General features: G+C 46.4%; 2 protein-coding genes across 3 annotated transcripts in view; both read right to left on the bottom strand.

Annotated features, from left to right (window-relative positions):
• Positions 1-3,405: 3,405 nt before the first annotated feature.
• On the bottom strand, positions 3,406-11,236 carry DUSP6 (dual specificity phosphatase 6). Its single transcript, XM_084810339.1, has 3 exons — positions 9,907-11,236; positions 7,703-8,140; positions 3,406-5,213 (listed from the first exon to the last, which is right to left on the bottom strand). The coding sequence occupies exons 1-3, from the start codon at positions 10,322-10,324 to the stop codon at positions 4,906-4,908; spliced, it is 1,164 nt and encodes a 387-aa protein (XP_084666465.1). The 5' UTR covers positions 10,325-11,236; the 3' UTR covers positions 3,406-4,905.
• A 1,137-nt stretch (positions 11,237-12,373) lies between these two features.
• The window catches only part of POC1B (POC1 centriolar protein B), a 124,486-nt gene continuing 114,591 nt past the window's right edge, over positions 12,374-22,268 (bottom strand). For both annotated transcript variants that reach the window (XR_014784378.1, XM_084810329.1), the window contains one exon: positions 12,374-12,616. Coding sequence is in view for 1 of the 2 variants with exons in the window: in XM_084810329.1 (XP_084666455.1) it covers positions 12,566-12,616 (51 nt within the window). In the remaining variant the exon portion in view is untranslated. The remainder of the gene's footprint in view (positions 12,617-22,268) is intronic.

Raw genomic sequence — 22,268 nt, 5'->3', positions numbered from 1 at the left:
GCAGAATTCAGACATGCATTCAAATGTGGGCTTTCTATTCACATTGCATTACTTTGAATAGAATGTACACTTGGTTGAACATCTGAAAGCACATCCTATTGAAAGTAAGACAATGCAGATAAGATGACCCACATTCAGATGTACCTATTCAGTTCCTGATCCTGCAGGTGATCTTATGCACACACAAAATTTGCTTCTGTACAGAGAACTTCCCCCTTCATGGATCACTGCCTTGTTGTGGCGAAGGGGCTTGCGTAACTCAGTGAAGCCATAAGCTATGCCGTGCAGGGCCACTCAAGATGGACTAGTCATGGTGGAGAGTTCTGACAAAATGTGGTCCACTGGAACAGGAAATGGCAATCCACTCCAGTATTCTTGCCAAGAAAACCTCATGGAACGTATCACAAGGCTAAAAGATATGACGCTGGAAGATGAGACCCTCAGGTCGGAAGTTGTCCAATATACTACTGGGGAAGAGCAGAGGGAATTTCCAAGTAGCACCAGAAAGAGTGAAGTGGCTGGGCCAAAGCCGAAAGGACACTCAGCCGTGGATGTGTCTGGTGGTGAAAAGAAAGTCCGATGCTGTGAAGAACAATATTGTTTAGGAACTTGGAATGTAAGATCAATGAATCAAGGTAAGTTGGAGGTGGTCAAACATGAGATGGCAAGACTGAACATCGACATCTTGGGAATCAGTGAACTAAAATGGACAAGCATGGGTGAATTTAATTCAGGTGACCATTATATCTACTACTGTGGGCAAGAATCCCTTAGAATAAATGGGAGTAGCACTCATAGTCAACAAAAGGGTGGGAAAAGCAGTACTGGGGTACAATCTCAAAAACAACAGAATGACCTCAGTACGAATCCAAGGCAAACCATTCAACATCACAGTAATTCAAGTCTATGCCCCTGCCCCAAGCACTGAGGCCGAAGAAGCTGAGGTTGATCGGTTCTATGAAGACCTACAACACCTTCTAGAACTAACACCAAGAAAAGATGTCCTCTTCATTATAGCGGATTGGAATTCTAAAGTAGGAAGTCAAGAAATCACCGGGATAACAGGCAAGCATGGCCTTGGTGTACAAAATGAAGCAGGACAAAGGCTAATAGAGTTTTGCCAAGAGAACATGCTGATCATAGCAAACATTCCTTACCAACAGCACAAGAGGCGACTCTACACATGGACATCACCAGATGGTCAATATCGAAATCAGATTGATTATGTCCTTTGCAGCCAAAGATGGAGAAGCTCTATACAGTCAGTAAAAACAAGACCTGGAGCTGACTGTGGCTCAGATCATGAGCTGCTTCTTGCAAAATTTTAGCTGAAATTGAAGAATGTAGGGAAAACCACTAAACCATTCAGGTATGACCTAAATCATATCCCTTATGAATATACAGTGGAGGTGACAAATAGATTTAAGGGATTAGACTTGATAGACAGAGTGCCTGAGGAACTATGGATGGAGGTCCGTAACTCAATCCATCCCAAAGAAAAAGAAATGCAAGAAAGCCAAGTGGCTGTCTGATGAGGCTTTATAAGTAGCTGAGGAAAGAAGGGAAGCGAAATGCAAGGGAGAAAGGGGAAGATATATCCAACTGAATGCAGAGTTCCAGAGAATAGCAAGGAGAGACAAGAAGGCCTTCTTAAATGAACAATGCAAAGAAATCGAGGAAAACAACAGAATGGGAAAGACTAGAGATCTTTTCAAGAAAATCGGAGATCTCAAGGGAACGTTTTGTGCACAGATGGGCAGGATAAAGGACAAGGAAGGCAGGGACCTAACAGAAGCAGTTGAGATTAAGAAGAGGTGGAAAGAATACACAGAAGAACTATACAGGAAAGATCTTAATGTCCCTGATAGCCATGATAGTGTGGTCACTGAACTTGAGCTGGATATCCTCGAGAGTGAAGTCAAGTGGGCCTTAGGAAGCATTAGTAACAACAAAGCTAGCGGAGATGACAGTATTCCAGCTGAGCTATTTAAAATCCTAAAAGATGATGCTGTTAAAGTGCTGCACTCAATATGCCAACAAATTTGGAACACTCAGCAGTGGCCATAAGACTGGAAAAGTTCAGTTTACATTCCAATTCCAAAGAAGGGCAATGCCAAAGAGTGTTCAAACTACCGTACAATTGCGCTCATTTCACATGCCAGCAAGGTTATGCTCAAAATCCTACAAGCTAGGCTTCAGCATTATGTGAACTGAGAAGTACCAGAAGTACAAGCGGGGTTTCAAAGAGGCAGAGGAACTAGAGATCAAATCACCAACATTCGCTGGATCATGGAGAAAGCAAGAGAATTCCAGAAAAATGTCTATTTCTGCTTCATTGACTATGCTAAAGCCTTTGATTGTGTGGATCACAACAAACTGTGGCAAATTCTTAGAGAGTTGAGAGTACCAGATCACCTTGCCTGTCTCCTGAGAAACCTGTACGACGGACAAGAAGCAACAGTAACAACCGGACATGGAACAACCAATTGGTTCAAAATTGGGAAAGGAGTATGACAAGGCTGTATGTTGTCACTCTGCTTATTTAATTTATATGCAGAGTACATCATGAGAAACGCCGGGTTGGATGAATCACAGGTCGGAATTAAGATTGCTGGGAGAATTATCAACAACCTCAGATACACAGACGATACCACCCTAATGGCAGAAAGCGAAGAGGATCTCAAGAGCCTCTTGTTGAGGGTGAAAGAGGAGAGTGCAAAAGCTGGTTTGAAACTCAACATTAAAAAAACGAAGATCATGGCATCTGGCCCCATCACTTCCTGGCATATAGAAGGGGAAGAAATGGAAGCAGTGACAGATTTTATTTTCTTGGGCTCCAAGATCACCACAGACGGTGACTAGCCATGAAATTAAAAGACGCTTGATCCTTGGGAGGAAAGCTATGGCAAACCTAGACAGCATATAAGAAGCAGAGACATCACCTTGCCGACAAAGATTCGTATAATCAAAGCTATGGTTTTCCCAGTAGCAACGTATGGCTGTGAGAGCTGCACTATAAGGAAGGCTGAGTGCCGAAGAATTGATGCTTTTAAACTGTGGTGCTGCAGAAGACTCTTACAAGTCCCCTGGACTGCAAGGAGGTCAAATCAGTCCATCCTAAAGGAAATCAACCCTGACTGCTCATTGGAAGGACAGATACTGAAGCTGAAGCTCAAATATTTTGGCCACCTAATGCGAAGAGAAAACTCCCTGGAAAAGACCCTGATGCTGGGAAATATTGAAGGCAAAAGGAGAAGGGGACGGCAGAGGATGAGATGGCTAGATAGCATCACCAATGCAATGAATATGAATTTGAGCACACCCCGAGAGAGAGTGGAGGACTGGAAGGCCTGGCGTGCTATGGTCCATGGGGTCACGAAGAGTCAGACACGACTTAACGACTGAACAACAACAACAGAGAATTCCTCTGGGTCAGAATGTGGTGTTTTAGGGCACAATTCTACGCATACTTAGACAGAAAAAAATCCTACAATTCCCAACATGCCCCAGCCGGGCATCCTGGGAATCATAGGGTTTTTTTCTGTCTAAACATGCATAGGATTGTGGCCTTAAGATCATAATGCAAGTCAGCTACACCATCGGATTGCAAATGGCAACATGTTCAACCTTCGTTGTTGTAGTGATGGCAATCCTTCTGCAGAAAATAAACCAGTCTAATTCTCAATAGCCAAAAATAGTTATTTATTAATAATTTATGATCTTACATTCTTAAGAATAAAATGCCAACTTTACACTGGCAAATTAAAGACTCTCCCTCACTGACAGTCATGTGCAAGACCTTCTTGCATATACTCGGGTACACAATGTTCACACACACTTCCAGTTTTATACAAAAATAAATGCAAGATATTGCATTTGAGGTGAAGCTCCCTGAAGAGATTGTACAGAGGTAATGCACTGTTTAGCACATATTGGATTTTATTTGTTGACTTCTTTATTTTGAATTGGACCAAAAAATAATAAAAAAATCTTCTGTTTGAAGACGTAACTCTCTTCCCAAAGAAAAAAAAATGCAAGCTCAGCTATTTACAAAGGTAAGGCCCCCAAAATAAAAGTTGCAATGAGACCCTACACTGATGGCGCACACACATACACACAGAAAAGAAAAAATCACCACCACCACCCAAAGAAGAGAAGACTTTTATCTATTCACAAAATGTGAATAAACAAACCTCAAAGCATAGACATTCATTTTCTAACCAAGGAAGAAAGTTTGCCTCATTTCAACCATAAAATTAAGCATGCTGCAATTAATGAAGAGTGGAGAAAGATGACATCCCTCCAATTGACCTCTTGTATCTATCATTACATTGACGTTGCTTATTGATTCAAGATCACATTGACATCAATCAAGCTGAAGCATGACAAAGCTCTTGGCAAACAAATAATCCAGATCCATTGAGCTGAAACCTCTCTTTGGCTCCTCTAAATCAATATAAGAGGGGAAAGCCCATCAAGTCTTCACTGAAGACAACAACATATATTACAAATGAAAGTAATACATTTCTTCCAGTCTCACTAGAGGACCTGTGCTCATCGTGTCCGTTCCCCACTATCCGTGTTTGGAAGTCCTCCGTTCCAAGTTCACTGCATAGGTGGGTTTTTGTGCATCGAGCAAAATATGCTGCCTACCTACAGGCAATGTCTGAAGTTTCTTTTTTTATTATTATCATTATTTTCCTGGAGAACTCAGCAAGTTCCCTCCCTTTGCAGTAGCTGATTCCAAACTTTATAACCTTTTATTTCGTTAAGCACACAAGCGGCCACTGCCCAATACTCAGCGCCCACAAAAAGAGAGCTGTGCTTCTTTGCTGCCACCAAAGAGGAACACAGAGGGATGATCTCACGACCCAAGATGGGAAGAGTTGGGAATTGGGCTAGTGTTCACGTGGACTGCAGAGAGTCCACTTGGAAGACGTTTTGGTTGGAAGGAGTGGTGAAATACAGCTGCTGGCTGGGCACGCGGTTGTCACAGGGGCTGTTCAGCCCCAGAGTCCTCTCAAAGTCCAGCAGCTGTCCCATGAAGTTGAAGTTGGGGGAAATGTTGGACTTCTTCATCTTGACAATGTCGTAGGCATCATTCATGGACAGGTTGAGCTTCTGCATCAGGTATGCGACTGTCACGGTGACTGAGCGGCTGATCCCTGCCAGGCAATGCACAAGCACCCCGCAATTTTTCCCACGAGCTTCATCTGGGGGGAGAATAGGAAAAAGACAAGAGATCATAAGATATACATTTTCCTCCAGCCAAAAAGACACATATGTCAAGAGAACTGGGGGAATTGCTATTGATGGGGTCTCCACAGTTGTATCCATGGGCACCAACATGCCCCCAGATAACTCTCCCAGTGACCACCAGACTCCCTGCCCTTGCTGATTTTCATTTTATTTCTTATGATTTTTTAAAACTAAAATATTTAAAAAACTGGGAGGCTGGCAACTCCAATCTTGTATCTAGCTCTTTATACACCCAAGCAGAACTCTACCGAGTTAAAACAATTTAGGCTGTAATCCTATACACACTTACCTGGGAGTAAGCCCCATTGAACCTAATGGTGCTTACTTCTGAGTAGACCTGTATAGGTTAGCACTGTTAGGCAATGATGTGGTGCAGCCTTGGCTAGACTGTACCACTCAGCTGAAGGACTGCATCTTTGGATGCACTCCAATGACTAGAAATACACCGAGTGCACAGAAGATTCAGTTAGAACCAGTCTCCATGCCTGCTGTTCTATATGAAATAAGCATTTGAATTTCCGGCACATAGAAAAGTGAGCTTGATGGGTGCTAGCTTAGCCTTCTGCCTGACATTCTTTATTATTCTTTATGTTTTATTATTATTACATTTCTATCCCACCCTTTTTCCTCTCGCAAGGAACCCAAGGCAGCTCACATAGTCTTCCTCTCCATATTATCCTCACAACGACCCTGTGAGGCAGGCTAAGACTCAGTGACTGGCCCAAAGTCACCCAGTGAGCTTCACGACCGAGTGGGGACTAGAACCTGGATCTCCCAGTCCAACATTCTAACCTCTACACCACACTGGCTCTCAGTCTTCTATAAACAGGGGGCATTTTTAGCCATCCAACGTGCAATCCCTCATCTGCACTCTGAAGCAGACTCCAACGGGAGCCCAAAGTGCTTATCGTGCCGCTTGATTTTATGTTGGCTACAAGAATTCTCCATAAGACTACATTCCAAAAAGGGTAGACTTGTTAGTCTGTGGCAGAAAGAAGGCAGCACTACTGTAGAGGCAGTTTATTGCAACGGGGATAGAGATAGGCAGCAGCCTGCTTGCTTGATAAGACAAAGAAGCAGCTTATAGTGGATCCCCCCAGATAAGACCCACCATTTTGTCAAGATGCTACAATATCGAGTAAAACGTTTGGCCCAAAGAAAAGAAAAAAGAACTCTATATATGTTTGCCCTAACATGGAACTAAGTGGGGAAACCCTACAATGTCACCCTTGGCAGATTGCGAAGGTCTATTAAATTATTCTCCAACTGTTGTGCTGCCCAGCTGGACAATGGAGGTATTCAGCTGTTTTAAAAGAAAAAGAGAAGTCACAGGGGACAGCCTATTAAGAGAAACAGGATGTCAACATTGCTAGAAAATGGGTTCCTTTGTAATAGGAAATGCATTATAATGCCTGGAGATTAGTTTCTTTGTGGTTCCCAGAAGTTCCTTCTTGCTGGGCTCAGGTTACCTACATTCTCCCCTATTACCAGTATCACTCCATCAGATTACAGCACAGTATTCATTGACAGAGAACACAATGGCTCTCCCAAAATGAGAAAAAAGTGTAATAGAATCATTCCACAAAGAGAAGGAAAAAGAGACAGTTCCCAGAGTACTTTGCATGGGTAGTATCCAATGTTAGTCCTAATTAGGGTAGACCCATCAAAATAAATGGGACTTTAAGGTAAAATAACATTGGATACAACACCATGTTTAAGTGATAAGTCCTTCTAAGAAAAAAGGTGATTCTAATCCTATGCATGTGTATTCAGAAATAGCCCCATTCCATTGTATATAGGCTTGCAGCCTTAGGCTCAATGGGGCTTCTAATAGACATGCATAAGATTGCTGTTAGAGCTGAAAGCATATCACTATCTACAGTTGAGGAATCAGGGCAAACTGGTGTTGATTGTATCCAATGTTATTCTAACTTAAGGTCCCATTCATTTTGATGGGTCTACCTGAAGTACTCATGAGTACATGACTGCTATTGTTTTGGGCACAATTCTGCTCTCACAAAGGGGTTGCCCTTGAAAAAAAATGGGAAAGGAATAGCATGCATTAAACGAAACACAGAATACTGTGATCTCTCTATATCTAATTGCAACCCCCCCCAAATGTCACTTTTATATTCTTTTAAGAGACAGTTTTCCTAGACCAAAAATAGTATTGAATAGCTGATAAAAAAAACAAAAACTCCTACAGCATACAGATAAATGACTGAAATACCAACTTCACCTTACAAACTTGAACTAGGCTGAACTTGGACATGGCTAAAACTTGGACATATCCATAATCTTTCTGTATCTTAAATCTCAAAGGGCTCTGCAAGTTGAATGCTACATACTAAGTAGACCATGCAAAGTGTGCTGTTAATGACATGATGCTCCTGGTAAAATAAATCAGGCACTCCTTTTGCAGTTATTATTAACTAAATCTCACCTATAAAAGAGATGGCCTCAGGAAAGAACTGAGACAAGTTTTGGCTCCAGTGGTCAGAGATGGGGATCTGCTTGTATTTAAACTCGCCGGCATTCTCAAAGAGATTAGGCAGGTTGGGGGTGACATTCAAGATGTATTTAATGCCAAACTCTTCTAGAACATCCAAGTTGGTGGAATCCTTGGCACAGCCCAGGTAGAGGTAAGGTAAGATCTCCACTGGGAAGGAAGGCTGATTGTTGGACAAGGGACTGCCGTCAGAGTCGGTGGCACTGTTAGGATCTCTGTCAATGTCGGATTCAATGTCTGAAGAGGAGTCAGAGCTGATTCGGAGGCCGCCTAACCCCAGGACTGGCAAAGGAGGAGAGCTGCTGCTACATGAGCTGTCTAGGTTAGTTTCACAGTGCAGGGCATACTCTGCCTGAAACTTGCTGAAACCACCTGGGAAGAAAAGCAAAAAGAAATAGTTTGGATGGCAGATCACATTGTGATTCTCCCCCCACCCCCCTCAAAAGTCTTATAGCTGGAAGATGCAGAAATAGAAATGTAGTTGAGTCACTAGAAACAACACTGAAAACGGGCTAGTCTGGTTTTAAAAAGTGGACTTCCTTCTATCAGAATGGTTGGATTAAGATTAAAAATATAAATAGCAGATACTTTGAAGCAGTTATCTCTGTCTCTGTGGAGTTTAGTAGAGCAGGGGAGGAGTTATGAAATTGACAGACAGCCACGAGATTAGACAGAATGGAGATGCTAGGAAATAAAAGATAGGTCTTCATTCATTCCTCCTTGGTAAGAGGAATTCTGTGTAACTGGAAAGCAGGGAGCCTTGCTAATATAGCTGATGCAGTATCAGCACTAGATCTACTGTTTATGGCAGGAAATGGTCGTTTACTTTATTTATTTACCACCACCACCACCACCACCAGGGCATCGTTTAGATTGTCTGCCTCCAGTCTCAAAATGACTTGGGCTCTCTAGCCAACAAAAAAGTTTACCTATTTCAAATCCTACCCTACTATTAAGGAAATTATGAGATAAGCCTAAATTCAGGGGCTACCCTGGAAACCTCTCTTCTTCTCCTCCTCTTCCTCATTCTCCTCCTAGTCCACTGATTGGAGAGGGTGATTCTGGGTAACCCTCACTCCTTCCACTTCCTCTCCAAGATTTAAGATTTGGCAAGAGCCTCTGGGGTTCCACTTCCAAACAAAGGGTGACAGGAGGTAATAGGATCAGCTGTCCCACTGAAAGGACTTCCTTTTAACTCCAGACAACATACTAGAAGCTTTTATAGCTCCATAGTAGTATACCACAGTGTCCCTGTATTGGACATTTTGAATTGGTAACTTTAGACTCAGCCCCAGGGTTTTGCCTGGGGCTAAGGCAGGAGTGGGCTTCTCTACTTCTCTCCCCCCCCCCCCGCGTTTGAAAAGGGAGATAGATTCTTTAGCAGTGGTGCAGTTAGGAAATGTTAGCCTCCGGACTTGATCACTTGCTTCAAAATGTGCACAGCCCGCCCTGCTGCATTTGGGGGCAGGGGCTTTAGATGTCTCCCCCCAAGTCCATCTCTGAGTGCACCACCGCTCTTGCTGGGGTGGATGGAGGAGACAAAAGTTGAGCCAAAGGGCTGCCAGGTGGGGCTTTTCTTTCTTCTTCAAAGCGGAAGGGGCTTGGTGCTTTGGTGCCCGAAGACACCTGTTCGGATCGTCTTCTAGCGCCAGGATTTGCCCGAAGTGGGGCGGGGGGAAGGAACCCTTCCGAAGGCAGCACTATCTGAAATGACGGGGCATTTCCCATACACATACGCTACTAAGCGGCAGCGTCCGTCTGCCCGGTGGCTTCTGATGGAAGCGTTTCAAAAGGGGAGCGGGCGAATCGGAGCTGGGGCCGGGGGAGCACGTTTTCCTGCTCTAGAATGAAAGAAGCGGCTCCCCCTCGCCGCCCAAACGCGGGGCCATCTGGCAACGCTCAGTTCCGTACAATAGGGGGCGAGGACGTCTTGCGCTCAGGCGGAAGGGGCTGGAGTCTAGGCGCTCCCCAGGCGATCGGGGGAAAGGCGGCGGGGAGGGGGGCCGGGAAGACCCCTGGTCTGGCTCGGGAGTGGGGGCGGGCGCGAGCGGGCGGGCGAGCGCGCGCGCCCCGGGCTCCCACGCCGCCTCTCCCTCCCGGGCTGGCCGGCAGCCGCGGCGATCTGGTTAACCCCTCACCCTCCAGGAAGAAGGCCTTGCAGCCGTCGTCTTTCAGGCGCTTGAGGAGCAGCCCCAGGACGGAGTCGCCGGCCGTGTTCTCGTTCCAGTCGCCGCTGCTCTCGTCGTAGAGGACGACGGTGTCGGTGCCGCAGCGGCGGGCGAACTTCTCGCGCTCCTCCTCGCCGCCGCTGGCGAAGAGGGCGCGCAGGGGCAGGTTGCCTTTCTGCAGCCGGCGCAGCATGATGCCCGGCAGGGCCACGTTGATGGCCGACTCGATGTGCGACGACTCGTACAGCTCCTGCGGGCGGCAGTCCATCAGCAGCAGGCGCTCGCTGCCCAGCTCCAGCTGCTCGTGCAGCCACGCCACCGTCTTGCAGACTCCGCCGGCCATGTCCGACACGAAAGGAGGCGCGGGGGGCCTAAGCGTGTCGAGCATGAGGGGAGGCGGAGGGGGGCCGGCGGGGGAGGGGGCCTTCGGCAAACCGCCCCTCTCCAAAGGGCCACAAGCGGCGGCGGAGGAGGGGCGGGAGAAGCGCGCGCGCGCACTCCCCCCTACCTCGGGGTCGCTGCTGCTGCAGCTGAAAACCGGGTTCAGTCCGTCCTCCTAACTCAGCCCGCGCTTCCCCTTCGCCCGATTAACCCCACGGGAGAGGCGGGCGAGCCAAGCGAACCAGCCCGTCAGCGCATCTGGGTGCTGCAAGCCGAGGGTGTTCTGCAGCTACCGGGACTTCTCTTTAGAATCTGGGTCAACGAATCCCTGAATGAAACCCCCTAATCGTCGCTCCGGTCCAGGCACAGGGGTGTGTGTTTGTGCCCGCTCTCCCCGCCTCCTCCTGCCGGAGGGTCTGAAATCCAATTAAACGTGCGTGGACGCCTTTCCGCGCAACAAAAGGAAATGCATGGAAAAAGAGAGGGAGAGCTGGAGAGAGACGCTGCACTGGCCCCTCGTGCGCTCGCTCGCTGCCTCTCCCGTGTGCAGCTTCTCGTCGCCCGGGCTGCCGCCGCCGCCGCCGCTTCTCACATCATGCTTCCCGCCCCCCAACCGCCACCTCCTTCCCGTCTTCTTTTCTTCCTCCTCCTCCTTCTCCCAAGTCCCCTCGATGTAATCAATGTCCCTTTTAATCAGCCCTGCGCGCTCCCCCCGCCAGCGCCAGGCAGTTCCTCAATGGATACAAACACGGAACGTCTCAATGGATACATTCTCTCGCTCGGCCAATCAGCGCTCGCGGAAGGGGCTGTTGCCGTGGAGACGGGCCGGCTGGAACAGGTTGTGTTGATGAATTGTTAATGAGTTTGTCATTCACAAAAACGGAAAGGAATTTCCGCTCCGGATAAGCCGAGTGCAAACAAGCGGCAACAGCAGCTCAGCGGGAGGAAGAAGGAAGGGGGGAGCGGGGGGGGGGGGAGGCGCAGCCGCTAGAGCAGCGCGTCTGGGGCTCGAGTTTCCTTCTGTTAAAAGCTCGCGCAGAGCGGCCCAGCGATTACACAACAAATGGTCCAATTAGAGGAGGCACAAAAGACGCCCTCGCGGCTCGCCCATGTTTTCGCTACACAAGCGCGCTCGTTGAGGGCACTTCGCCGCCGAGCGTTTTCTGCTGGATCTTGTGTGGAACTGTTGGGTCTCCCCCTCCCCTTTTTTACAAAAAAAATATCCTTAGAGCGTCGATGAAATGCCTTCCTCGATGGGATGGGGATGCATTTCGCGAGTGTTAGGGAAGCCTTTCCTTGATCCTTACGTAGGCGAAACGGTAAAATAATAATAATAATAAAAATTAATAATAGAGAGAGACCCCCGCAAGTGTTTCTTCAACAAACATCACACGCGCTGGGCGCGCGCACCAGTCCTGCGGTTCCTAAAAGAGCCAGCGAAACGTTTCAAAACCGATCGCGCCGGTGACCTTAAAAAGTCAGCAAAGAGAGCGAGCGAGCGCGCCGGCTGCTGCGAGAGCCGCGGGTTTTATTCTCCCCCTCCGGGCAGGCATAGTTGGTTAATCGTGGAAGAAGGAGCCGGCTTTTCAGTAGGGCGAAGCGTGGGCCGGAGTTAATGTGTAGCGTCGCGGAGAAAGCCGCTTGGCATTTGCTAAGGTGGCTGCTGGAGCTTTATTGTCCATTGTTCCTACAGGCTGAAATCGAGCCCGGGAGAGCGTTTCCCTTCTTTCCCGTCCCCTTCTTCCCATTTCTAGGCTTTGAAAGGACTGGTTCCCACGCATTAACCCATTTCCCCGGTGCGCGTGGCGTACGGGACACCACGAGAAGACCACCGAGAACCAGGAAGTTTGTCCAGGAGTCGGTGACGGCCAAAAAGGTATCTCCAGACTGAGGCATTAAAGTGGCAAATGCAGTGCGGCATAGGCAAGTGGGAAGGGATGCGCTTCGGGACAAATAAATAAATAAATAAATAAAAATCCCAGCTTCATGTATCTGCTGATGGGGTCTGAACTGGTGGTGACTGACCAAGAAAGCAATCTTGGAGTTTTGGTGGGTAGTTCAGTGAAAACATCTTGGGCTGCACTTGCCTATACACTCATGTATATACACTTACCTGAGAGTAAGTCTTACTGAACTCAATGAGGCTTCCGTCAAAGTAGATGTGTAATAGGATGGAACAGTTAGAATACTTCCAGATGAGGTGCCATTAGCCCTTCCGCATTCACGGGATTTTCTAGGGGTTCAGATGTCATCTTCTTCCACTTGTAACCCCACCGCTATGTTTTCCCACCACTTCTGTCTGGGTTTATTTAAAAACAGTGAAAATCCGTTAAGGAGAAAAAGGCGGAAGAAGAACCCTCAGTTTAGAGAACTTATTTATTTATCAAATTGAGATTCCCACCTTTCTGCCAAAAAAGGAGGATAAGGCTACCAATGGCTACTAATCATGATGGCCATAGCTTAACTCCAGTTTCAGAGAGCATATGCCTCTGTTTACCAGTTGCTGGAGAACATTCATGGGTCCTGTTGCATTCATGGGGGCTTCTCTTAGGCATCTGGCTGGCCACTGTGCAAACAGATAGGCCGTTGGTCTGATCCAGCACAGTTCTTATGTTCTTAAGTCCCACCACCTCTGCCATGGCTTTGATGGGTGGCCTTGGGCAAGTCCTTCGTGCAGTGGAGGCTGGTGGCTCTGATGTCATGGGACCAGTCAGAGCTCTACAAGAGCTATCTAAGGTGCTGAATCTTATCCCCCAGATAGGTTCAGCATCTTGGATAGCTCCGTTAGAGTTCTGACTGAAACCCAGAGTGGACTTGCAGCCCCACTGACATTGGAGCCACCAGCCTCTGCTGTGTAATAACAGCACACAGTAGATGAGAAAAGAACCTGCAGCCATATATAAGTGGGTGGGAAGAAGCACTCTGGCAATCATCCTTGGTATAAAAAAGGTGCAAGCCAGGGATGAGCAGCTTGTGGCCCTCCAGATGTTTTGGCCTACAGTTCCCATCAGCCCTCACCATTGGCTATGCTAGCTAGGGCTAGGGCTGATGGGAGTTGTAGGCCAAAAATCAGGAGAGACACAAGTTGCCCACTCCTGGTGTAAGTGCCCCTGTTTTAATCTGTTAAGTGTTGGATGGTGGGTATCTGAATGAGTAGCACACAAGTTGTTTTAGACTCTGGAATCAATGGTATTGGGCGGGGGGGGGCAAAGAGCTGCTCTTTAGATGGTAATGTATATTACGTTATTTGCTTCTAAATGTGGTAAGCCAGCCCGTCTGCCTTTGGGGTCCCCCTGCTTATTCTGCGGAGTGGGACCCTGGGCTTCTGCCCCAAAGTCCTTCCCAGGTGGCACCACATCTGAATAGGCAGAAGCCAGTGGAGGCTGGTGGCTTTGATTTCGGTGGGGCATACCTCTCTCTCTTTCTTTTTTAGGGTATACTAAATAAATGAATAAACACCAGGGTATTTTCCCTCCACCACCATCTCCCCACTCCACAAACTGCCTATAGTAAATTCCAGAGGTATAGCTATGTTAGCCTGTTCTTTTGCTGGGGGAGAAAAAGAGTCTTGTGGCATCTAAAAGTCTTCATAAATTGATTATGGCATAACTGGCACCGACCGTGTTCAAGTGAATTTAATTCTGTAAGTACAACTAGAACCAGTTGTAACATGACAAATCTGTTAGTCTTTAAGGTGCCGCAGAACTCTTTGTTGCCGCGGATGATCCATTCTTAAAATGTTAACCCTCAACATAGAGGGCCAAAAATGGATGCATAAATCAAAGCAACAGTGATGGTCATTTCCCATGCACATCACAGGTTCTTAAGGTTAGCGCATTTGATCTAGATTTCATATAAAAGGCCTGTGACTCCCTTCACTTGTCCTAAGCCAGATGTTTCTAGTTTGCCCAAAGCCCTTACGGGATGCTGGAAGTTTCTGTCAAAGTGTATTGTGTAATCAAAAGCTATTGTTTAATAAAACTTGGAGGTTGCATCACACAGACTATTCTAGGTGCTCTAAATTGCTGTTGATAAGATTACTTGGGCCTGTAGGAGAAAAGTTTTTTGTTTTAATTCTGCAACTGCGAGTTAATGTAAAGACAATTTGGTCAGCACAGTAGAAAATGTTCACAAAGGAAAATGAAAATAAATACATTGTGAAACCTGCTATCTTCCTAAATGTCCTATTAACCCAGAGGAAGAGTATATAAGGATTCCAGCAGTTCAGCAAAGTAAGTTGATTTGTAAGCTACAACCTGTCACTCCATTCACAACTGACTTTGGGCTGACTCTTTTTAGCTCTTGTACATGTATACCTGTTGGCTACCTTTATTAACCTAAAGCTTTACTAACCTAAAGCTTTTATCAGTGGAACGGTCTGTATGAAGGAGAACAAACATGTCCAAACTAGTAAGGTTGCAGAGTTCTGGTTCTGGGCAACAGAACCGTGGGTGCTGGGGTGTCACTAGGCTCTAGGACAGGAGTATGCCCCCCAGATGTTATTGGACTCCAGTTCCCATCAACCCCAGCCAGTATGACCAATAGTCAGGAATGATGGAGTCCTGCTACATGTGAAGGTCCTGGGTTTCCCACCTCTGGTCTAGGATTTTTGCCTCTTGCCTGTCCCTTTCATAGTTTTCTGTGCCTCCTGCTAGTCCAGTGTCTATGAGACAACTGGACTTTAGCAAAAACTAAAAACCTTTCCCACCCCCTAAATTAGGTTGCTGAAAAACAAGGCTTGGGAGTAAACCAAGAGTGGATTTTTGTGTGAAAGGATTTGGGACCTTGTTTCTGATAACGATCACAAATTCCTGGGCTGAGCATGTGCTCAGAGGCACACTGTTCATTAATACTTAGCGCTGGGGTCTCCAACCTTTTTGGGCCCATTTACCCATTTGAGAAACTGTCCTGGGCACCATCACAAAATGGCTGCCATGGGAAGTGTGGCAAGTCACAAAGGATGAAGCACAAGGTGGAGGTGGAGTTGGAGCTCCAAGGTACAAAACAACTCCTTTGAACCCACAGATTTCTGCCATCTTCATTTCCTAAGAATATCTGTGAACCCCATGTACAATCTAGTGGCATTCATGGGAAATGAAGACTGGAGTGACTGAAGGCCCTCACCCCATTTTGAAATGATAGTAGCTGCTGGAAACAAAATGTGTTAATTAAAATAAAAATTTACATTGAGAAGGATAGGGTGCCTCAGTGGGGACCTCGGAGGGATCTGGGGGTGTATTGATGTCTGTGGGCACCATATTGCCTCTCTCCAGCTTAGTGTATGTCTGCCAACCACAGCCTTTATTTTGCACCTGGCTCCAGCTGGTTGATATCAGGGTTACAGTAACAAAACAAAGTAGATCCCTCAAGACTGCAGTCTGCCCACCACTGTTCTAGTGCAGCAAAAATGTTCTCCTTGAGGAAATGTTGCTCTAGGCAGACAACCAAAATAGCAGGATTTTTTAAAACACACACACACACAAACACATATTTGAATTCTGCATTGCTAATGCTCTGACCTATCAGTTAAAGCTTCCAGGGAGGGGTGATAGTATATGTCCTATAGCTATATGTGTGGGTCTGGTGAATGGGACATAGTGTCAAGGGGTAGTTTAAAGGAAATAACCTAGCTCTAATGCAAGAACTTTCCTGATTTTGGAACGATTCCCCAGTATACCACCCTTAAACAAAAGTTTCCAGCTTAACTGATGGGTTTATAAAATTGTAAATACAACATCTTCCTGCCTTGGTGCACTAGATATTGGATCTGAGGGGCTTTTGTTATTAGATTTGTATCTTGCTCTCCCTGCAAGGAGCTCAGAATGCAACAACCCTGTGAGGTAGCCTAAGCTGGGAGAAAGTAACATGCCATTCACTCTCCAGTGAGCTTTGTAGAGGAGTTGGATTTGAATCTGAGTCCACCCCCCACCCCCGCAATCAAAACCCAGTCTCTAGGCAGGGCACCAAACTGGTTTTCTCTGCACAACACTGGCACTGCATTGGTTCAATAGAGCTAAGAAAATATCCAGGAGTGGGATTGGAAAGGGGAAGATTCAGTTGGATGTATCTTCTTTTTGTTCTCAGAGGCTTTTATTGTGCAATTGCCTGCCTCATTCATAGCATTTTACAGGTGGACCAGATATTGCTGTCTTCCACTTGCATTGGTGCAGCTAGGTAATTTTAGGCTCCGGATGCATTGATCTTGTGGAGAGCCTCTTTAAGAGGTCCTGTGCATTATTTGGCTTGTGAAGCACATAACTCAGAAACATTTATCTTCCCCGCAACTGCCATTCCATGCTTTACAACTGCTCCTATATGTTAGAATGTTTGCCAACCCTGCTAAAAAATAATAATCCTCTAAGCATGTACAGTTTTGCATTTTAAGCTCACTTAAATCATAGCACCATTGTGACTACAGGAATAAAACACCCCCCAGTTTTGTTTAACATCCAGCCTGATGAAGAGTTTGGAGAAATCAAAAGCTTACTCAATATTTTGTGACATTCAGTGGTTCTCATAAAGGTATTGCCATGCTGTGGATTTTTGATTTCCACCCCCCCCCCATAATATTGTGTTTATTGTGTGTGTGTGTGTGTGTCCACTACATTACAACCTGCCCCCATGTCCACTCCAAGGTAAAGAATCTCAAAAGTTTCATTCTCATGACAAAGCACTACAAAAACCCTGTCCTCTCTGTTATAGATTTGTTTTCTTCTGGGTTTCCAGGCTCCCTGTCCCAAACCTCTCTCTAGATAGTTGCTCTGACCCTAAGGGATTTAGGTCACTGGAGGACTGTTGAAGAGTTGTTTTATAATCTGAAAAGAGTAAACAACTACCAACTGTCTATGAAGAGTGTAGAGGAACACACCAATTCAAAACATAGAATGGCAGAAAAGGAAGGATGCTGTAAATACTGGTTCTCTTGGGTGCTCACGTTAGGGAAGCATGTGTGTGTGTTCCAAAAAATGGACACCGCTGTCCCCAAGGGGAGGAAATTAGGATGCCCTTCCAGATAGAATCACCTATTTTTCACATGAAAGTCTTTGGTGGGAAGTTGAAAATTGCCGTGGAGAATATACACACAGAAGTACAAGCCCAGACCAACTGAGAGATGTGAAACTGAGCAGGTGCTGTACAAGACCTGTTTGAGTGGTGAGTAAGGATGCATGAGACAACACAGGGCTCTTCTGCACTAGCCTATTGGAAAGGACTAATGTTCATGACTTTATAAAGACTTTTACTATCTTTAGATTTTATGGGCTATGTAGCAAGTACCGTTTTATGACAAGTAACAATGCTTCCAATCACCATTAGGGATGGTACCGTGCATTGCTATGCTCATAAAACCAATCATTCTTTTCCGCTTACATTAATATAATGGCTAAGAGCCACAAGTATTAAATAATGATTGGTTGGGCTTAATGTTCTTTTTCCTGTGGATTATGGCCATTTTAGCCTAAAGATAATTTTGAAAAACCAAAACACCAAACTTATGAGCCCTCCCTGCTCTGCTTCACAAGTGTGGCTACGGCACCTGGCTACATTCCTGACCACTGGCAATTCACATCCCAACTAGTCCTTAGACAGGATGGCTGCATCCAGCATATATCCAGGTAAAAATAAAGCCCTATTCAGGCTTCTTGATCAGTGTTGTTTTAATATGTGAGGAGTGGGAGTGTGCTAGCCTAGCCCCCCTCTGTCGTTGTTTGTTGCCCTCTACCTATGGAGGGCGTCTTTGTGAAGAAGAGAGCTTCCTCTACCTGTGAGGACCCTCCACGCGATCCGTCATGCTGTGTGGAGAGCCCCACGGCCAGCCTGAGACATTTTGCTGCCTGAGGCAAAGAACAAGATGGCACCCCCACCCATTCCATGTACACAAGCCAACTGGACTGGCAATTGAATCTTTCTTCAATACAGGCAATGGGGCAGTGTGCTCTTCCACACCTGTAGGGAACAGGCTAACTTACAGCTCACAGAGAAGGCCAAGGAGCACAGAGCTCTCTCCTCCAATAGCTGGCTGCCACCTCCCAGCATCTGCCACCTGAGGCGACTGCCTCACCCTGCCTGATGGTAGGTCCAGGCCTGGAGAGCCCTCATGGATAGAGGCAAATCTCATCAGCAGAAAGTCGGTCTCCATGTGTGGAGGATGAAAAATGTGATGACGGAGGAGGCAGGGCTAGCACACTGTGCATGTTTAATCAACACTGATTGGGAATGCCTGACAAAGACTTCAGTAACTGAATCACCAGATTTTGGTCCTGCTCTCACTCCATGCTGGTTGATTGCAGCCTTCTCCAGCCTAGTACCTTTTGCAGGATGGAGTTCCAGAAGTGAGGAGGCCACATCTAGTTTTATTATTAAGAGTTTATAGCACTTCTCTATGCAATGTGATTTGCTATCCTGATTTAATTCATCTCAATAATTAGTATTCCCCCCTCACATGCAAGCATTGATTTTGTTTGTTGTTGTTGTTCAGTCATTCAGTCGTGTCCGACTCTTCGTGACCCCATGGACCATAGCACGCCAGGCCTTCCTGTCCTGCGCTCTCTCCCGGAGTGTGCTCAAGTTCATATTCATTGCATCGGTGATGCTATCTAGCCATCTCATCCTCTGCCGTCCCCTTCTCCTTTTGCCTTCAGTCTTTCCCAGCATCAGGGTCTTTTCCAGAGAGTTTTCTCTTCGCATTAGGTGGCCAAAATATTTGAGCTTCAGCTTCAGTATCTGTCCTTCCAATGAGCACTCAGGGTTGATTTCCTTTAGGATTGACTGATTGGACCTCCTTGCAGTCCAGGGGACTCGTAAGAGTCTTCTCCAGCACCACAGTTTGAAAGCATCAATTCTTCGGCGCTCAGCCTTCCTTATAGTGCAGCTCTCACAGCCATACATTACTAATGGGAAAACCATAGCTTTGATTAGACAGACCTTTGTCGGCAAGGTGATGTCTCTGCTTCTTACTATGCTGTCTAGGTTTGCCATAGCTTTCCTCCCAAGGAGCAAGCGTCTTTTAATTTCATGGCTACAGTCACCATCTGCAGTGATCTTGGAGCCCAAGAAAGTAAAATCTGTCACTGCTTCCATTTCTTCCCCTTCTATATGCCAGGAAGTGTTAGGGCCAGATGCCATGATCTTAGTTTTTTTTAATGTTGAGTTTCAAACCAGCTTTTGCACTCTCCTCTTTCACCCTCAACAAGAGACCCTATAAACCCCTCAAAGTATTCTCGAGGCATCATTTGAAAGCCTGTGGAATTCAGGGAACAGTGAGCGTGGTTTAATTTCACCAGAAAGAGTTGTTCATGGACCTCGACATTCACATCGGAAGGTTTCCAAACTTAGGACTTGGTTACCTAACCCTACACTGACCATGCTCAGCCCTTCTGCTCATCAAAGGAGCTAAGCCAGTGGTCGCCTCAAAGGGGGTGTGTTGTGTCACCTCTGCTTGCAAATCCTCTGTGTGACATCAGAACAAATCAGTCAATGGCATCAAGAGTGATGTGTCTGTGTGTGGGGATGGGGTGGAGGGGCAGGAGGGGCAAGTAGAGAAGTCAGAAGCTTGCAAGAGTGAAAACTGCCAGAAAGCCCCCCAGAAACTTGGTCATACATGGTGTGCCTTCTACCATTTGCCACTGAGACATACAGTCCACATGGTTACTTGTCCTTGTGACCTGTTTGTACAAAATGGGCATGGGTGAGACCCACAGCTAGCGGGCTGCTGTGGATCTGTGAACAGAACAAATGAGCATCGAGGGATACCTCCGTGTATAACAAAGCTGGGATTTGGAGCCATTCCATTACAGGACACTGCAGCAGCAGGACTAAACTCAATGGGGTGAGACTTCACCTTCCCACTGTTGCCTGCCCATGCTGCACTTTAAATGCCCCCACCCCACCCTCTGCTTTGAATTCTGCACCGATCTGCTGTCCTAAGCTGTGGGCCATCATTTGGCCCTCAAGGACCCATAAGCCATCTGAGCACAAACAGCCATCCCCCATTCTACTCACAGGCCGTGCTGGCTTTATGGTAAAACGAATGTTAAGTTGCTAGTAAAGGGAGGCCGAGAGCGGCGCTTCTAAGTAGATCCATGTGCTCTTAAAAGTGGTGCACTATTCTCAATAGTCAACAGTGGCCTGCTGGATCAGACCAAAGGCCTAGCTAGTTCAACATCCTGTTTCCTACAGTGGCCAACCAAATGCCCACTGGGAGCCCACAAGCAGGTCACTCTCTTGCCTGCATTCTCAAATAACAGGTACTGTAGGGCATACTGCCTCTCAGTGGAGGCTGGTGGCGCCAATGTTGGTGGGGCTGTGTATCCACTCTAAAGGAGCTATCCAAGGTGCTGAATCTATTTTGGGGATAGGGTTCAGCACTAGGTTCAGCTCCTTGGATAGCTCCGTTAGAGTTCTGACTGAAACCCAGAGCGGATTTGCAGCCCCACTGACATTGGAGCCACCAGCCTCCACTGCTGCCTCTGATACTGGAGGGAATATACAGCTGTTGTGACTAGTAGCCTTTGACTGCCTCCTCCTTCATGAATTTGTCCCCTTTTAAGCCACCCATTTGGTGGCCATCACTACATTTTGTGATAGTGAATTCCATAGTTTAACTATGTGCCGAGTGAAGAAGTATTTCCTTTTATCTGTCTTGACTATCTCACCATTCAGCTCCATTGGATGACCCTGGGTTCTCGTATTGTGACAGAGGGAGCAACATTTCTCTCTATCCACTTTCTCCACGCCATGCATAATTTTATACATCTCTGTCATGTCCCACTTTCCTTGCCTTTTTTCTAAGCTAAACATCCCCAACTGTTGCTACTTTTCCTCACAGGGGAGTTGCTCTGGCCCCTTCATAAATTTGGTTGCCCTTTTCTGGACCTTTTCCAGCTCTACAATATCCTTTTTGACCAGTGGTGACCAGAACCATACCCAATGTGCACATAAGTGTATGCATTTGTGAAACATGGGTGGTCTCCAACCCAGCCCACATGTGGCCCTCAGGGTAAAAAACGTTGCCCACTCCTGCTCGAATGGGTCTCTTATTCAAAACCATGGAGATTCCCTACTATTGGGAGATCATCCTCTTACCATTAGCTCCCATTGATGGTTTAAAGAAACAGATAACTGATGAAACATCAACTGCCCATCCTGGGTTAGTCTTCACTAGCAGTCTGGCTAACAAAGGAATTTTAGTGGAGGATGAGAGATTTGATGCACTCACTCTGGATAGCCTTTCATGGAAGTTCTTGTCCTCATTCTCACTGACCAGGTTCAGATGACCCATGGACACCAGGTTGAATATGCAACCCCTGCTTGGGGGTTGTCATGTTGTGCGAATCAGGTGAGTGTGGGTTATGCGAGGGTTAAATTACCCTACCATGACCCTAAAACAGACCTATAACACACTCACCAGGTTCGTGTGACACAACAACCCCTGAACAGGGGTTGTGTGTTTAAAATAGCAGCTGCATGCACCCCGCATGCATCACAGCCTCTCTGTGGGTTAAATAACCCCTGGCGGGCTGCTGTGCCATGCAAACATTCTCCCCATCCCCTCACACATCTTACATGCTCACACCCTACAAAATTGTCAGCAGATATGGCTTCGCTCCCTCCTGTTAAAAGCGATGTATACCAGGGATATGTATACTCTCTGCTTTTAAAAAAAGAAAATAAAGGCATAACCCCAAAAGATTGCACCAAGGTGACACCTAAGAAAAGCTGAAATGTGTGGCCTATATACCTTATATATATTATGCACAATTTAATATGCTTGCTCTGATTTTGCATCACTTATTCTGCTTCTGCTTCTCATGAGGGTGACACTGAAGATCCTTCCTGTCCAGTAGAAATCCTGTTCAGCCTCTCCCCAACCCTCACCTCCTGAGATCTCAGCAAAGAATTCACTCACTTTCAAGCCTTTTTAAAGACAGCTTAAAGGCTAGAAACTTGGTGTG

The sequence above is a fragment of the Heloderma suspectum genome, chromosome 7 (genome assembly GCF_057233095.1).
Source record: "Heloderma suspectum isolate Gila_16-S chromosome 7, 16-S_ref, whole genome shotgun sequence".
Classification (NCBI taxonomy): Eukaryota; Metazoa; Chordata; class Lepidosauria; order Squamata; family Helodermatidae; genus Heloderma; species Heloderma suspectum.
The sequence above is the reverse complement of the archived record's forward strand: the minus strand, read 5'-3'. Positions and strand labels throughout refer to the sequence as shown.

Coding starts and splice junctions, on each gene's coding strand:
- DUSP6 (XM_084810339.1), bottom strand. CDS start 10,324: ATGCTCGACACGCTTAGGCCCCCCGCGCCTCCTTTCGTGTCGGACATG. Junction 8,141..9,906: donor CAAGGCCTTCTTCCTGGAGG/GTGAGGGGTTAA, acceptor TTTTCTTCCCAG/GTGGTTTCAGCAAGTTTCAG. Junction 5,214..7,702: donor TGAGGCCATCTCTTTTATAG/GTGAGATTTAGT, acceptor TTCTCCCCCCAG/ATGAAGCTCGTGGGAAAAAT.